At 41.4% G+C, this 18,869-nt stretch overlaps 1 protein-coding gene across 1 annotated transcript in view; it reads right to left on the reverse strand.

The window, feature by feature from the left end:
- Positions 1–8,826: 8,826 nt before the first annotated feature.
- LOC103375895 (PDZ domain-containing RING finger protein 4-like) overlaps positions 8,827–18,869 on the reverse strand; it is a 55,285-nt gene continuing 45,242 nt past the window's right edge. Inside the window, exons 5-8 of the mRNA XM_008306189.1 lie at positions 18,000–18,062; positions 15,226–15,327; positions 14,290–14,445; positions 8,827–13,360 (exon numbers count right to left, since the gene is read on the reverse strand). Coding sequence (XP_008304411.1) covers positions 11,906–13,360; positions 14,290–14,445; positions 15,226–15,327; positions 18,000–18,062 — 1,776 coding nt within the window. The 3' untranslated portion in view covers positions 8,827–11,905. The remainder of the gene's footprint in view (positions 13,361–14,289; positions 14,446–15,225; positions 15,328–17,999; positions 18,063–18,869) is intronic.

The raw sequence follows: 18,869 nt of genomic DNA on the forward strand, positions 1-18,869 counted from the left end.
GTGACCATTTACCATGAGCAGAAACAGACCAGCACTGCTTGACAAATAATAAAATGTGGAACATTGAAACCATTATATTGTGCCCCTGAAACACACAGTATGTACATAGGTAGCTAATGTTTGCTAAATCTCTTTGGTTAAGGGTGAAGAGATTTCTCAAGAGTTTTGTCACTGAGACAGATTTCTACTGTTTGCGAGCTGATTGGACCTGTCACTCACAGTGAGCTTACATTTTTCAATGCTTCCTCTCTAATCGCTGCTGAAAGTTTGTCGTGGTCTCATCCGTCTCAGTAAGTGCTGTTTTGCAGAATTAACATACAGCTGCATGTTTTCCTTTGAACATCATTTTTCAGAGGCATCATTTTACATAAGATTTCACTATTTTCGTCTCCCAGAGAGCCACAGTTTCTTCCTCTGTTTCTCGCATTCATGTCTTTCAGTGTGCATGAAGGTGAGCAGGAAGGTTGACAGCCGTTAACAGTAGCAGAAATTTCTAATTAGAAATGAGTCAAACCGTTGGATGCCTTTGAAGCAGGGAGTTTCACATCCAGTCACATTAATTACGTTCATTAAGTCAGACAATGTATAGGCAGGTTAGTAATTTCCCAGCAATTCTTGAAATAAAATCCTGAGTCCTCTTCATTTGAGACCGAGACAAATCCAACTTAAAAAAGGGGTCAATTCTGAGACAACCTTTAAAAATCTAATCAAGTGCTTCAACAGCACTCTGCATTGTAGAGATGTCTTTGCTTCAGCGTCGCTCTCACTACATGTACGACTGTATTTGCAACATGTAAACTCAGTATTGCTGTTTACTGACTGTTCGCTGGCTTAAAATTCCAACAGAGAAGACGAATGCCTAATTTGCATTAGCTGAAGCAAAACAAATTCACCCTCTAAGAGAAGGTGAACTGAAGGCAATATCAGTAATGGAGAATCTTAATATTAGGCTTATTCATAATACAAGGACAACAGACTGTTATCTTGGCTGGTAGTTTGGTCTGTAACTGTGACTAATAGCCTAATTTCCTCACCAAAGAAGCCTGCTCAATGCTTGACTTATCTATTCAGATGCTCATGTGGGCAGATTTGCTCATAATAGTTGTTTCCTAAAAATGCTGGCCTAAACAAAATCTCATGCACTTAAGATAATGAAAATGCCCGACTCTGTAATGGCTGTGTACACCAATCTCCTTAAAACATGACTAATACTGCCCCGCAGAAGCAATTTTAATTGATTACTCTGCAGCACAGCAGTGGATGCTCATAACTTTACATACTTTATGAGATGTCTTTGTTCTCTCTGTGTCTAAATCCCCAGGTGCCCAAAGAGCAGAGGGTGTACCTGAAGAGTTTTTAGCTCAAGGGTATTCTCAAAGTAGAAACGCAGCTACAGCAGCAGAATATACCAACAGTCAATGATTCAAAGTGAGATTTGCATATTGCATCTTAAAAAATCCCAAAGCGCATCTTGATCAAATAAAACTAAATCCTTCCACATTGTGTAACGATATATGCATGACTGAATCACAGTTTCAGTAAAGCCACACCTAGCTTATGTGGTGTCAACGTGTACTGCAGCTATCCAGTGACCAGAAAACCACAGGAGACAAATTCTTTTAACCAGCATGTCATGCGGACAGGATATTCATTCAAAAAGGAAGATGTGGATGACAGTGATGTATAGCCTATTTGCTTTTGGGAACATCAGTACGTTTTGTGGGGTGTGTTGCTCCCAGTGGGTATTTGCTGCTGCTCTACTTTCTGATCCTGCACTATTAGTGACACTGCAAGGGTTGATATTAAAACTAATAGCAGTGTTTCAGCAGCAGCAGCCTGTCTGTGATGTGTACGTGGCTTCACATTTGCTCAAAGTGTGACCTTCTCTTATATGTACCAGGGGATATCTTAATAGCTGTAACTTTTTTTTCCTACTAATGGAGAGAAAAAGTAAAAGACAGGGCAGAGGGGCAGGGATGTAGTTATAGCATGCTGTGTTATGGGATTCTGACCCATTTTGTGTCATTGTAAGGTGGTGGTGTTACTCGACTGACTTGCTCAAATCACATCTAACTTTACTTTTTGACACCAAAGGCCATTTGATACAAAAGCAGTTATGGTCTGTGGCTATAGCCACTTCTATTTTGTAGTCTATTTTCATTATAAAACTCGGCTTTGTCAAATGGTCTGCAAAGCACTATGAAATCAGTAGCCATGAATCATAAATCCTGCACGGACTTCTGTAACCTACTGTAATAAAGTATAATGGTGCAGTCCAGCCTCAAGGTCAGTCGCTATAAGAAAGACTGTGCTGTGCAGTCAAGTGCATCAGCCCCTGTCTGCATTCACTTAATCCTTCAGTTGTTCACCAACCTCCTTTGGACAGCAGCACACCTTGTTCAGCTGACTTCAAAGGCAATGCAGATCACCATCTTTAGGAGATAAAATCAGCCTTTTCCTTGTGTTGCCACCAGTGATACTTCAAAGGATTTAAAATGATAAAATAGTAAATGCACATCATAGTGGAGGAGAAAGGTGCATGCATTAATGACTAAAGTAGGGAGGATGTTATGAGTTGCAGAGCTGATTTAAGTGGTTAATTGGGAAAAGGCACTGTTGGGCTTTGATGTGCTGTTTTCCCAGGCCGTCTCCAAACAAAGCACTAGATAAGATGGGGCCATTAGTATTTCCACATTAGAAAGAGACCGTCATTTGCAGACTTGTAAAGGTAGCAGGTAATGTTGGACAATAATGGCATTTCCTGCAGACCAAATGTATTCTTAATCACAAGAACAAATCAAGCTGCGCTGGGTATGATTTCTTTCCTGTGTAAAAAATGATGTCATTTATCCTTAATTACAAAGTGGTGCAACAGAAGAGAAGCTCATGCCGTTCCCTGCAAATGTGACAGTGAAATTAGCTTTGCTCTTTGATTAAAAAATGATCAGCACCAGATGGGTTGGTAAAAATCTGGCTGCTTGTGCATTTTACTGATGTCCTGTAATGGGACCGGAGGATATTAGGGTTTAAATCTTACAGTGAATCTCCGCTCACTGCCACTTGGGGAGCTGTAAATGTGCAAAGTTAGTCAATACAACTTTAAGGAAGTTGACTTGTATGCAGTATGCCTATGATCCAAAAGAAGCACACTCTACATTATAGTTAGGTCATTACTCACTGACATGTTCTCTGCAGATGCACCGTGGATCGTTCCCAGCTTCACTTGCCTGTGGCAAACCCTGCAAGCACTACAGCGCTGAGCTCTGACCAGCAAGGCCTCCTGGCAACATTCTCATTACTCACAGTGAAGGTGTCCCGCTACCCAGAATGCAACTGAACAAGCAGAATCCCCTGCTGCTTGACGCTGTGCTGTATCAGCGGCAGAAATGCAGAAATATGAGTCTCGACGTGGTACAGTTTCATTAAAAAAAAGCACACTAGGAGCCAATTAAATCAATGTGAAGACAAGTTATGAAATTCACTCATGACAGGACTACATAGCTAATACACATGAGTATGAAATGATAACTGATGAGCTCACCACAGCTGATAAAAGGGTCCTCTTCTTTGCAGCGATGCTGACACTGAAATAACGTGAAAGGGGGAGGGGACCACTGTTTACATTGTGTAATAAATGGGAAACACACCCTATGCACCGACTGCCAGACATTATTTATTAATTCTCAAAAGCTCAGCGAGGCAATCACAGACTCGGAATTGTAATAGTAATTTCTATTGGATACGGACCCTGACCCACGGCTCATGAATAAGGAAAAGCGGAACTTTACAGGAATGTTAATGGGATTCATAGAGACGATGAATGTAAAAAGGTTACAGAAGTATTACATTTGTATACAGTGTAGAGTTTGCACAGTTGACCACACATGTCAATCTTTTTCACCTTGCAGGTTAGAGACAACACCAGGGTGAGAGACTTACGCCTTCAGGCTGGGAGGTGCGATTCATGCAGGGCTTTTTAAAGCTGTCCTGGAGGATCTCGGTTTGAGTTTTGATTAAATGCTGCTATCTAAGAACTCTAGCAGGTATTTTATATGGAGGGCTGAGTCAGTGAGTAGTGGCAGTCTTTGATCCCAAGTTAAAGGCTTGCAAGACTACCTAATGCATAGATGAGTTATAAGAAGAAAAATGGTTTCAATCCTTGCAGCATTTGGCTGTTTTAAAACACTGGAGTAAACCAGCTGTATCACTTCAGTAATAGTGTGAGCTGAGTGTTGCAGAGAGATTATGTTTCCACCAGCGGGCATTACCCAGCTCTTAAAATCTGCAATATGCGTCTATGAATAATATACTAGCACATCTCTGTCTAGGGCTAACAGTATTACAATATGTTTTAGGGAGTATTATACATATTCTAATTGCAATCCAAATAGTACGAGACCTCTGCAGTATGCATTGCAGTTTGGTTCACCCATTTTATGAATAATGAATTGTAATTAGAGCTCTAATTATGCTCTGAAATATTCACAGGTTTTTGCTTAATAGGTCCCCAAATGCTTTTGGCTGGGGTGAAAATGAAACAACAAATGACACATAAAACCGAGGGTGTAGGAGGAGAAAAAAAAAAGTCCAAATGGTTCTCAGAAGCAATAAAAGATGTCTGCCAATAATGACACACAACCATATCCAGCAGAGACTTTGAATACACAGAGCTGTGATGAAGAAAAGAGTGAGACAACAGATCAGACTTTTCAACTAATCCTTAAAACTATTAACTTGTGTAACTTTTGTGTCATATTCACAGTTGGCTGTAAACACTTGGCCATGAACCAGGCTTCCTGCATAGTGTAGAGATATTGGGAATGAACTGATTTGAAGCGGTGGAGTTTTCTGCACTAGCAGCAACTCTAGGCATTATTAAATGTTTTGAATTACTGCAGCATGAGGCAGCTTAGTGTAGTCTGAAGTGATCAACATGCACCACAGCGTTCCACTTCTCTGCAGCCCAGAATCAGTCTCTGAAGTTTGTTGTACATGTACAGAAAGAATATCTACAAACAAGACAAACCAAAGAACCCACTGAGCGTTTTACAGTGTTTAACATTTTCGTTAAAATGTCTCGCTGAACACAAAAACATCAGCAGTCAGGCTTTTTAGCATTGTTCTTTTTGTGCCAGTGCTTGGATGGCAGTACTCGTTTGTTAGTTAATTGTTTGATCCCCCACTTTCTCTAGACTGAAATATTTTGAATTTGAATATCACTGATTAGGGTGTGAAAGAAGCAACAATGATAGTAAAAAAAATGAAATAAAATTACATTTTAAGTTTCAAAATGGATAGTTGAACAAAGAAAGTGTATTTAGACCCCAAACCAGTGTAGTTATGGTGGTACTGCATTTAAGAGGCAAATCAGCCAGTGTCTTTTCTCAGATACACTGATAATAATATGATGATATATTTCACATCTTAACTCTTCAAAGTCTAAAACTAATGGCCTTTTCAGACATGGGATATGTAACTTTGCAGGCTATACCAATCTGCCAAAGTGATGCCATTCAGACATTGGTCAGTTTTGAAGCCTAAGCCAGTGATGAAGCCTTGTTATTCACATAAAGTTGAACCCTACAAAAAGTTACACAATGCATATTAATGCACTAATAAACAAATAGACTCTAACTAACAACAAGCTCATCAAGTTGTTCAAATAAACAACAGCCTCATTTCTGTGTGATTTACCCAATCACTGAAAATTCTGTTCATATGTGATTAGAAACTACTACTTTATCAGCAGTAAAATAAAACTGCCCAGGCAGCTGCGATGCAGCTCAGTACATAATCTGAGGACATCCGCTATGTGTCAGATGATTTAACCGCAGTTTATAAACTGTAGCTCTTTGTGGGACCTATCTAGAATTTGACCCAAACTGATCCTGTCTCCATATTGGGCATAATTTGTATTTATATTTGGATACCCTCGTGCAGATCCTGCTGTTGTTTGATGCTGTAGGTGTTTAATAATCGCAGAAGAAAGACTATATAAAATACTATATAAACAGCTGGAAGCAAACAACTAAACTTTAGCTCCAAATAAACAAACAAACCACACTTTCATTCTTAGTATCATTAATTTGAGCTGGTAAGTCTGTCAATTTTTTTTGAAGTTTGCCACACCCCCTAATATTCGTCTCAGGAAAACTTGGAAAACTTTTTCCTCAGCAACATCTTCAAATTTTTAATTTAAGAGTATTTTGGTTTATAAGAAAATACCTGCAAAAGTGACGCTCATCAGTAGTAGCAAATGTTAGCATGCTAACATGCTAAGCTAAGTGGTGATCATGGCAACCGCTATGCCTGCTATACAGCAGAACTTTGGCTCCGTCACTGTAAACATGTTAGCGTGCTAATGTTAGCATTTAGCTCAAATCTCCGCTGAGCCTTAGTAGAGCCTCACAGAGCAGCTAGTTCTGCAAGGTACAGAGATGGAAAAAGATAGAGAATGCTTATTCAAAATATCAATTTTAAGTTTTGAGAATTTCAAAGAAGGCACTAAAGCCAAGGTAGGCAGTATGTTTTTGACAGTCCTGGGCAAAAAATCCATGTTAACCTCTCAGCATATTGTAATTCAAGTGGTCTGAGAGAAAACTAGACTCCTGCAACTGCTCTTGGCTCTGATGTTAGGATTTAGAAAATCTAGCTGGTGGAAGAAGACTGCAGCCAATCACAGTTTTTTTTGTTTGATTGTTTGTTTTTTTTGCCAAGATAAGGTAGAAGAGTATAAAGAGTGATAAAGTTCTTTGTGGGAGTGCTTCAATTCCATGTGTAACCATAAGTTAATGTTGGCTTTCATCTTGACTATTTTTGCACGTTTGACTTGTGCACGTGCCCATATCTGGTGGGAAGGCCTTAGGACAGAGAGGAAAGAAAGAGATCTGCAGGGGGAGGGCTTCATTTTCAAATTCTTGCATCTTTTATTCCCAGATTTCAGCCTACTGCAGCTTTAAGTGATCTTATGAACCATATTTCTCTATCAACAGACCCACTATTGTATTCTGCCTGAAGAAGGCATAAATTCACAACAGCTGGTTAAGCACTAGCAGTCTGTCCATCGCACCTGCATCCACGTCGCTACACCTGGCATGATGGGGCCAATTACTACAACATAACATTTATGATATCAAAGATCAAAGCTGCCATCAATTTCTAAAGTGACATCGAGAGACGCATGAACCGAGGCAATTACCAGTTTTTTTGCTTGCCTCTGAGATTAGTAGTTAGAAGGGGCACTATAAAGTACATTGCACCATCATGTGTCAAGTGGATCTGTACGTCAATAAATACGGGCCTCCCTGGATGAATAATGAGAGAGAATTTGTAGTTTTTGCTGTTCAGGGAATCCTAAAGGTTATCAGCAAACATTCATAACAGAGGCAATGGCTTTGTGTGTGTGTGTGAGTAGAGCGCTGAAGAGGAGATGAGCTACTGCTATCTGCTTGACATTTCTGTCAGTACCGGTATTTGAACTGCTGGGTAGCTCTGACAAATGCCATGGCTGTCACAGGCTCCATTTTAATTACACCTGACTGGGTCTTTCAGGGGCTCACGGATGAACTTAATTAGCTGGCAAGCACTCGGTCTAGTTCTGGCGTTGGTTGGTACAACCTACTAGCTTCTTCTGTGGCTTTTCATTGGCATTTTAATGGTCTCCGTCTATACGGACTGAGAGAATTAACAAATGAGGGGAGCGTGGATGGACTCGCGGGATGGCGGGAATCTAGTCTTCAATATCAACTTAGATGGTAATGTCTGCTTGGTGTATAAATGGAGATGCTTTTAAGTGCAGCATAATGAAAATGAAAGGTACTGGCCATGGAGTACAACCAAATCTCACAGGACGTGATGCCTTCAAATTATAAAACAGAATTGTATGTAAATTAGAGTACACCATTAGGAAGTGCTTTCATAGTGATACACAGTTTGAACAATGGCATTTTTTGTCTTGTACTGAACTGGATGGAGTTATTCACAGGCTCGTTTACGCACGCTAAGTGTTGGGAAATATGGAAATTTGAAGACAGAAAAAAAAAAGTGCCGAGCAAACGAAATGCTAAAAAAACTGTTTCATATCAAAAAGACTTTGTTGCTTCTATATTTCACCAGGTCTTGAAAATGGAACAAGTTCTCAGTTAAAGGGAAACAAGGAAGTACAGAACAGTCTTCAGGCAATACGGTATCCGTGACACTTCAATTTCAGCTATAGCACACTGACAACTTAAGATAATACAGAGAGACCAGGGTATCCCAATAGCTCTCCCCTGCATATGACAAGGCCATAGTGATGATTAAGTGGTTGGTACATTTTAATGAACACAAAGCCATCCAAGTGGAAGGAGATTTTAATTGAAACCTCCTTCTGTTTAATAACTTAACATATTCACAGTGAGCCACTCTTCAGGAGATATCTGAGGTGAACGTGTGCTCAGTGAACAAGTAATTCTGTTTCACCTCACAAGACTGGGGTGACTTTCTGTAGTTTTTGTCACATCTCTTTACTCCCTCGTTTACTTTTCGTATGTGACACCATTTCCTAACTCTCTTCTTTATCCACTGTCACACAGCATTGTCACAGATGACTAAAAGAGCAGCGCAGTTCACACCAACCACTTCACAGAAAAGAAACATTTTAAGTGGATTAGTAAAACGAATAAAAGAAAAATTGTATTCCATTATAAACGTGTGATCGAGCCCTTATGAGTTCAGTATCGTCAGTATTTTTTTTTTTTTTACCACAGTTCAAACACTTGGCACTAACTAAAAAGTAGAAGTAGGCTGTTGTCCTTCACAGCTGTCTGGAAAAAAAATAACATGGTCCACTGTGATACCAAAAAACAATAATTTATTATCATTTCTTTTGCAAAGATCACCATCATCACATATTTTACCTGGCAACAAATGCGCCACCTACGCATTACTCGAAATGAGAGCATCAGACATTGACTCAAAACATACAGGACTTGGGTTAAAGTTTCAAATTTACAATACTTGAGTTAAAAATGAGGCATTTGGAATGAGTATACTGTACATGTAACTGAACTATAAAGACTTCTGATAAATAGCGACCCATTCGTTTCACCAGTTCTAAAATGCTGTGTTCTGAGTCCTGCTCAGTGGCAATCATCCCGACACCAGTTTAACGTGACAGCAAACATAACTCAGCAACGACTATACAATATCTATGAATGTTTCCAGTTTACGAAAAAAACTCAAATTAAACAATGTATGAATAAGGCTAAGTAAACTGTCTCTGTTGCACAGAGATATACAGACAGCTTGTGTATGAAATCAGGTTGCCACACCAACGTGATGCAGGTTCTGCTGTTAAGGCTGTGCTGAGTGAAGGTGTACATGGAGAGTAAAAATGATGTAGAAAATACTGGTATGAAAAGCTATGGGCAGGTCCATCTGTTGTCGAATATGTAGAAAAAACTCAATATTAAGCCAAAATAAAATTGAATACAAAACAATTATACCCAAAGCTGCAAACCAGACAAACAAAGCAGCAGCACTGGCAATGAGATGCATTTTTTATTTTTTATTTTTTTGGATGTCCCGTACATTAAGAATCTCCAAAAATATTTAGATAAAATGACATATTCTCTGTGTACACAAAGGCTTTGACCTGTCAGTGTAGCAGCTTTGCATGTGCTGTTTCCTTGTTTGTAGCTTTGCTGCTTAAGTCCTCAAGGTCACAAATTGCAGAAAGAACACATGAAGAGTTTCACTGTAAAATGAGGTATCCAACTTTTTAAAGACACTTTTACAAAATTGCTGATAAAATTGATATTAACAAAAGTTAATCGTTGACCAGAAATCTTTACTCGCTGACAATTTACAATGCTCAAACATTTTTGGGGGATTTTCTTCCTTTTAGGAATGGATGGAGTCAGTGTCTTCCTTGCTTTAACTGGGACATAGAAAATGCATTTTTGTTATATATATATATCTTTGCATGTAACAACTGAATGAAAATTAGCTGCTGAAGTACATCAACATTTCATGATTGCAGCAACCAAGTTTGTTGACATAAAGCATTTGACCCATGAAACTGCATTCCAAGTTACAGTTTATTTCAAATTCATTACACTTTTCCATAGTTATACTCAACTTCCTTATAAGAAACAAATTATACAGTACTATAACTGGAATGTGTGACATGTGTGCCTTTAAAGCTGAAGTTTGTAACGTACATTAACTTGAAAAAAACACTTAAGCTATCCTAAGTGCTATGCAGCTACCACATCTCTATGGTATCTGTTAAGTGCCTTTCACACAACACGGTGCAATGATGCTGCTGCGCTCTGGAACCCATTTATTTCAATAGCTGGTATCGCACAACAGCAAAGCTCAAGTGCAGCGCAGCATGCAGGGCAGTGAGACCACACGCCTGCTGGAGTCAAAGTTCAAATATGTTGAACTCTGACCCCAGTGCGCTCTCATGTATAACCACGGCCAAAAGAAACGAGGCATCTCGCCGGGCACTGAGGGCACAGTGAAGGAAAAGCTGGTTTGTGTCTGAATTCCCTGCATTATATGACACGACTTTGCAGTTGCGTCGAGACTCAGGGAGGAAAGCTTTCATACTAGCAGGGCTAGTGCTAATGCTTGCTACTTAGCACAAAACACCTCCATCGCCCCGCTGGAAGTTTTGAAAACGCCGCCTATTTTGCTGGTTATTTCACAACTACCACGAGCTGTGCGCTGAACCCCGTGGTAAGCGCAGCGCATACCGCGTCCTGTGTGAAAGGCCCTTTAGGCTCAGGCCACACCACCCACCTCCACCTGTGGGTGACGGATAACCTGCTGAACTGCTGCAGCTTCGCCTGTGTGTGTCCACACTGAGTGTTGCTTCTGCAGGGCTGCTACTGTTGTGTTTCCACATTTAAACTGACTTCAGTGAACAAAACACAATTAATTATTAGTTCAGGAATTCTGTCTGCAAAAGGGCCTTTGTTTGTTTTTCTTTTTTTTATTACTCAATCTTCCATCCTTTTAAGATGGATGGAAAATGGAGTTAAAATAGATGAGCTGATTGAACTTAAAAGCTCTTTTTCTCCATCTCTGACATTCTACAGATATAGACACTGAAACTGTAGTGAAATGTTGCTGGTATGATGTCAATATGACTATCAAAAGATCTTCTTCCACCTATTTTTTGCTGAGAACCAACTGTGCGCCTCGTGTGGAAAAGTAGGCTCCATGCCGAAACTCAAGATAATCTGCAGCGAGGTTTAAGCCACGCCTTAGACGTGTATCTCATGCAGGTTGTGTTGCTGCTCTAACCTGTTTACATGGACACTGAAAGAAAGAGGTTCCACGCCAGTCATGCACAGATGAAGTAAGCAGTGTGGCTTGAGCCTTAGATTATTAAATTAGAATTTTAGGCCATGTCCAAGCACCGGTAATCTGAAACATAAATTCAACTAACTCTGAATAATGAGAAACTTGGTGATTTCAGCTTTGAAGGCCAGGTAGATCTGTTAATTAAAGGAGCAGTAAAAAAGTAAATGAAAGGCAGGTGACCCACTGATCCGTCATCGGTAAGTGTACGTAATACACAACAGAAACAACTTAAGAGTCTCATACAACTGTCTTGAGTTATATGGTTACAACATAAATATGAAAATAGAATTGAAAAGATAATCATGTCTAGAGTGAAGTAATAAAATAATTGTATTGTCATTGTTTCATAGAAAAATGTTTTCCCCACAGAGTGATGTGAAAAACAATTTCGAAAAACATCAAGAAAATGTAATGACGCCACTGATAAATCCTTTACAAAATGCTTTTTGGGTTACAAAGTGTGAAAAATATTCCTATTGTCCTCATAAAAATGCCACATTTAACGAGGCAAGTATGTTGTACCACATGGGGTAGAATGTGTGTGTTTTTTTTATACAGTAGTGACTGAAAGGAAGGCGTTGTGCACTTTGGCTCCCTCAGCGGCCTTAGTGCCATGAGTCATCAGCTCCTGGATTGTCATCCAGTTATCCAAGATCTTCTTGTTGCGTTTCTTCATCATCTTTTTCTGGCTGAGCTCTATGATGCTGACTTCCTTGCGACCCTCGCTGCTGCTCTGAGGGTTCTCCTTTAAACTTTCCAGTCGACTACGCTGCATGAATTCTCGTCTTTTCCTCTGTTCTTTTGCCCGGACCAGGTGCTGCTTTCTCTCCTCCTTACTCCAGTACCTCCCCATCTTCATTTCACTCATTGCATCATCATCCGTGGTCATTCCTCCACTACGCTCTTCTTTAATCTTTAGGGCTCGCTCCCTCAGGATCTTGTCTCTCACAGGCCTTTTGGTGATGTAGCGGGTGCCGTCGCTGCGGATCTTGACCTTCCACTCCATCTTGGGCTCATTAATGGGCCCCTGTGGCTCTTTGCAGACACTAAGCAGGCTGAGCTGGCTCTGAGCGTACTCAACAGCGGAGCGCTGCTGGATCAGCTGCATATAGCTTTGGTAGTGGCGGGCATGAGCTGGAATGTTGGCCTGCCTCTGCTGGGAGCTGTGGGAAGGAGAGAAGTAAGGAATCCGAGAAGCACATTGCTTAAGTTTCCCTCTGCTCTCCTCCTCAGCCTGAGGTGTCTGGTCTGACTCGGATGGATTGCTGTGGTCTGGGCTGCTGCTCTTGCCCAGGACTGGAACACGGCATGCTGGGATGGGACTGGGGCTTAGAGAGTGGCCAGTAGCAAGACCGCTGCAGAGGTTCCTCTGGTTGGTGAGACTAACCATCCTCTGGAGTGAGTGCTCTGGGGAGCGGTCCATTGCCAGAGGGGTGCTCCGTGAACTCTCTGCTGTGTTATAGGCACTGGAGCTGTCCTTGTCCGATTTCTCCAGCCTCTCGTTTATGTCGGTCAGCTTCCCCCTTGTCGGGTCTCCATGGTGGAAGTTTTGATTTTTGGTGGAGGGCACAGAACGGCCCGTCGAGGGAGACTGCTGACCTTTGCGAAGCTTGTGGGCTTGCATGATGTTCTGACATTCGAGCTCGATGCTGCGCAGCTCCTCATTGAGCATACGTAGCTCGTGTTGTACTCCGCCCTGCTCCCCCACGCTGCACTCAATGGTGCTGCGGCGGCTGTAGAACAGGTCATACTCACCGCTGTTACGTATCTGACACTTTAGCTCCAAAAGTTGCTGGAAACGATCGCCCTCTGTCTCATCATCTTCCTCATCCTCCTTGTCCTCCAGCCTTGAGGAGCTGCTGGTACAGTGTGTGTCCCGATTGTCTCTCAGGCACTGAGACAGACGTCTCTGGATGTGTGCCAAGACATTATGTTCTGAACTCTCCATTCTGTCTTTTATACTTAATACACTGTCCTTATGATGCGAGAGTGTGGAGCAGGTGGGCTTGTCATCGTCTGCTCTCTGAAATGGATACAGTAAACAAAAAAACAATAAATATTTTATGCATACATTACAATGAACACATTATCAAAACACACTCATGGATGGCACTTACAAGCTTCCAGTAAGTGCCATCCATGAGTGTGTTTTAAAAAATTAACATGTATAAATATATATTAACTATTTTACAATTTATGCGTATGGTAATTGGACATTCAGTATTGTATTTTATATGTGCCACTATACTTAGAAACATACTCCACTTGCTGTGGAGTCTTCTTCTGATTTACTTCCCCTATAAAATGCGGAAAATAAGACAACAAAGTCACAAGAACTTCTCCAGAGTTCAAGAAGTGCAATCCTATTCTGTATTCTCCTGAAGGAATACATATGCTGTTGTGCATAACTCTGTTATACAGCTCTGTTACTTCAGGGATTGTCTCTCCTCTCTGCCATGTCTTTGAAGTCCCATTTATATGGATTTTTGTAGTGTGCTATCCTCCAAACAAAACAGAATTTTAAATTATGATTACTAATGTTTGGAATTTAAATGGTTCAATGGTCCCCTTTCATAAATATTCATAATCATTATTTTGTATTCACATTTCAAAGGGTAACGCTTGTTTTTGCTCAATTTTGCCAAGAAAGTCAATGAAGAGTTTGATTCCATCTCTGCCACAAGACAGATCTCTTGTTATTTCAAAGACAAGGTTAATATTGACTGTGAATAATGACCCAATACAGGAAAAGCAGTTATTTGGCACTGTGATGGTTTGATGTTAATAACATTCTCGGCCCTACGATCCGTCTGCCAGATGACTTAAACTTTCCTTATTCTCTAAAGTTTTTAGGGACTTTATTCTATTAAACAGAAGTAAAAGGTTTTAAGGTTCCTTAAAGAGAGACGAGAAAGGTTTGCTAATTGTTTGCACAGTCGATATGTTTTGCTGCTGTCTGACCTGCTCGTTCTCCTGCTCCTCTTGTAAGGCAGCTAATTCCATCTCCTCTCTCTGCTGCTCCTCCAACATTTCCATCTTCAGCTGCTCCAGGAACTCACTGTGCTCATCATCCAGCCAGGCCTCTTCCAGCTAAGGGTGAATGAGGAAAGAAAGCATATGGGGGGAGAGAGAGAGAGAGGCAAAGGGAAAGGGGCAACTGTTATTTGTCAAGGCTTAAAGCTTGTGGCGACACAGTGTCTCAGAACAAATAGCCCGGTGTTCCAAATGGATAGCCAAATGGGATTTTCTGAAAAAACACCCCAGCATGGTTTTAAAATAAGAAACTGCAAGCATCAACATGATGTGGTGCTTCACTGATATGCTGCTTCTCTACCAACAAAACACCCCTCATCTTTTAAACATGCCTTCTAATCTTAAAATCAGGCCAATATACTTTGATGGACATAAAAAGTAGCACCTTTGACCCGTTAGCGCCACACCATCCATCATCTGTTTGTCCGCTTGATGTGAACCAAATGGCATCCATATCTGATGACTTCAGATTTACTACCGAGAGACGCATTTAATTATAAAGAGTCTACCGATGCTTCCTGCTCATCTGCACTGCGGCAGAGTCCTTCCGCTTATTTGCCATCGGCCTTGGGCCTGAACTCACTCCACATTAGCATGCCATTAGCTTTTATGGCTTACCGTTGGAAGTCAATTACAGTGGCGCTACATAAAAATAAAACATGATGAGGTGTCTCGGTGGTGGCTTCTACTAGGAGTGGTTGTGTGCGGTGAGAGGTGGGGGTTGGTTGGCTACCCCAGACTGCTGAGGTTTACTCTGAGCAAATATACTGTAAATGGCATCAGGACTGTAATTTGTTAATTGTACGGCCCACAGCAGGTACTCCAGTCACTTCTAACCTGCATCTCAGGTCTGGCAACCAGCAGTACGATGTTCCTACGCTCATCATTGGAGAGTGCAGCCATCGCTTCTTCTCTGTCTTGTACGTCTTGGCCATTAATCTGAAAGTGACAAACACGATTACAACGTTCGCATGTCAAACACAAGCAAGCAAACATTTCAACAGAGGCAGAGACACAAATACACACTGTGGCCAAGTTTTATCCTCTCCAATGCTAAAGCCCTTAAGAAAAACAAAGTGCCACAATAAAAGTGGCACTGCACAATAATTCCTTTTTGTTCCCGGGGAAATTGTAAACACTCTATGCTGCTCTCTAATATGAATCGGGACCCAGCAGTGATTATGAATGAGACGGTGGCCGTGGGCCGACAGAGCTGTTGTGTTCACCAAGTATCCGGCAGCGTACATACATCTAGTCGTACAATTAACTGGCCACTGACAGGTGGCGTCCATCTTTTTGCAGGCAGAGTAATGGCCCTGTCACTGGTGGATAATAGTGCCAGAGTACTGGTTTGCCTCACACACACACAAACACACACACACACATACACACACTCCTGGCTCAAATCAGTAGACAACACATGGTAGACACCAGCGGACAATTAGTCCAATGCTACTTACGTATCCACTGCCTACACCTAATACCTGCTGCACAGACTATTTTCTTCTCCCTTGACATTATTCCCATTTTTCTTCTCAAAATACTAAACTATGCACTTGCTGAATGTTTTAAATCTATACTGCTATGTGTTTCTCAACTTTCACTTCATCTGCCACTCCCGTTCACTGATAGCCTATTAGTGGGATCAAAAATGACGTCTCCCTGTACGCTACGTTATTTTTTTTTTTTACCTTTAAGTCGCACTTGTAAACACAGGCATGTTTCATATTAACAATGTATCACAGGCTCATATATATTCTAAAAGATGTGAGTTGTTGTGACAAAGAGGAGGTGGTGAAAACAATGAATACTTAATGAGTTGAAGAGTTTCTCCCAAGGAGCTGGTGGTGACCAAAAGACCTAAAGGTGGCTTAAACCCACGGTGCTCCATTTGTGTCTACACAGGAGGCATTCGGGCACAGTACTGAGCTGCAAGGAACCCACATTGTGGAAGCGCTCACAGTTCAATAGTCATTCACTTCTTTTTATGCGCATAAATAACGAAAGAACAGACATATCTGCTCCATCAGACCTGTAAGACCAGAAGATGGAACCGTTTTTTGTATAGACATGGCTTAATTCTTACTGTTGCACCAGCTAAAAGTGTAACTGCCATAACAGTTCCATAACATAGCAATATCAGATGTGTTTTTTTTTTCAGCTAGTTTAACTTCTCCTATGAGACAAAAGTAAAGCCAGTGAATGTAATCCAATACAGTGTATGTCCAATTCAGAGGTCATCTCCTCCTGGTCTGCTAGCTGTCGATACTGTGTGTGCAAAAAAAAAAGAAAAAAAAGAAGTGATGTTCCTACACAGTTGACTTGGCTGATTATCGGATCCAATATTTAGCATTTTTCCGATTATCAGTATAATTTTTTTTTAAACTGCTTTATAAAAAGATAAATGAATTCATGAATGTTGTACTTTGGTTATGATGCAGCCGTCTCTCTCTGTCTGCAGTCACCGCTCTCACACTGTGTCTGATTGGTGACACATAATGAGGAATAGCCTGTCAATGCTAAAAAATAAATGTTGAAGAGTTCTCTTCCAGTGAAACATATGTAAAACATAAATAAATTAAGGAATTTTCAGAGAAGTTTTACAGTGGAGTTAGTGTTGTACTAAATTTTAACACTAAGATTTTAATTTTTGCTGCAAATATGGCTTAGAATCACCTTGATTGCTAATAATTGATATCTGTGTCAGCCCTGGAAGAACCATATTGGCCAACCACTAGTAGTCATCCCTAGCTATGTAAATGGCAAAGTGGCTCAGATCAGTCCTCATAACACTACTCCAGTGTGTTGTATGCATGCACAAGCCAATGCGTGTTTGGGATTCTGCACAGGACCGGGGTAAACTGAATAGGAGCAAGAGGGACAGTAAATCTGGCACATGCTAAAATACCTAAACAATCTCTCTCTAGAACCAGACTTACTCACCCTTCCTGCTATCTCTCACCCCAACCAGTCGAGGCAGATGGCCGCCTTTCCTGAGCCTGGTTCTGTTGGAGGTTTTGCCCCCCATCCCCATTGGGGGGTGATTTGGTTCCTTCCCACTGTTGCTGGCCGCTTGCTCAGAGGGAATGTTGGTTTCTCTGTTTAAAATTTGTGAAGTCTTCACCTCACAATGTTAAGCGCTGTGAGGTGACTATGCTGTGAATTGCACTGTATAAATAAAACTGAATTGAATTCAGTTGGACCTCAGAAGCAACGCCATCCAGCTCTGAGCCCTAACAAATACTGCTCCTCGTCAGTAGCAGAATTCCTCCAGATCTCAGGCCTGCAGATGAAGCTAGTGGCTAATAAGAGTCATAGCCTCTGAGCTATCCCACTGGAGGGAGTGAGCTGCAGCACAGCCCCGTCCTGAACCAGAACTCTTAAAACCCCCTGTTGGTGCTGAGTCGGTAACTAAAGCAGCCAGGGGGACATTTCTCCCCCTTTAACAGTCACAGCGGGGGCGAGTTCCCCCTTTAATGTGCGGCCATTAAAAATGAATGGGTTTTCGTGCTGGGAGACAGCGGTTGAGTGCGACAAAATAAAAGCAGGTTTTTATGTCGAACCTAATGAGAGGTGGTGTAGAGGTGGGCACTGAGTGGGTCGTACTGCACCTGTAAAATGCGATCCCCCTCTCGGATACGTCCATCACGGGCGGCAATGCTGTTTGGACAGATCTGTGAAGGTAGAAGGAACAAAATAATGCCTCGAAAACACTTTCAATCTTCATTCCAGAGAATCAAGGAGTGCCTGAAAATATTTTAACTCATTCAGAAGACATCACTGCACTAGACATGTCTAGACTGTTATTAACACTGCCGAGAGAAGACCTTCAATGTCAGTTGGCTTTCTCAGAGCTGCCAGGTCAGTTTTCAAAGCCATTTTAGCCCCTATTCTGGAAGCTGAGCAAAAGCCCTAATCATTCAAGCTGTCATTTTGTACCTGCCTCTGTTATTTTTTCTGGCAAGTTGATAAAGCAGAAATCACTGCATAAAGCATCTCCAGCCTGTAACTCAACCCCAGTACGTGATGCACCTGCTCCTCCGGTAACTAATGCTAGTCAACAAGAGGGCAGGACACTTTTTCATCGACCAATCAATCGGCGTCCGGGGCCGTTTGTTTCACTTTCTCCTATCAGGCGAGATCTCTGAAGACGGCGAGGTGCTGTGTGCTCCATCTTCATGATGGTCCTCTCCTACACAGAGGACTACCCATTAAAGTGGGAGGAAGGTCCCCAGACAAGAATGGGTGAAGGACTGGAAGGAACCGAGAAAACTGAAGGTTGAAGGGAGAGCTTCCAACCATGAATAATGTACAGCTGAAAATATAAGACTATATTTACTGTTAAGGACTATTATGTGAAGTGAAATGGCTTTGGTTTTAGTTTTGCACCAGAGAAACAAGGAAAAAGAAGGGTTTTCTTCTCGGCATTGGTTCTATCTGTGTGCACTTTTCTTTTTTTCACCGTGCTTGAAGTGTAGGAA

Source organism: Stegastes partitus, unplaced genomic scaffold (genome assembly GCF_000690725.1).
Source record: "Stegastes partitus isolate 25-593 unplaced genomic scaffold, Stegastes_partitus-1.0.2 Scaffold3628, whole genome shotgun sequence".
NCBI lineage: Eukaryota > Metazoa > Chordata > Actinopteri > Pomacentridae > Stegastes > Stegastes partitus.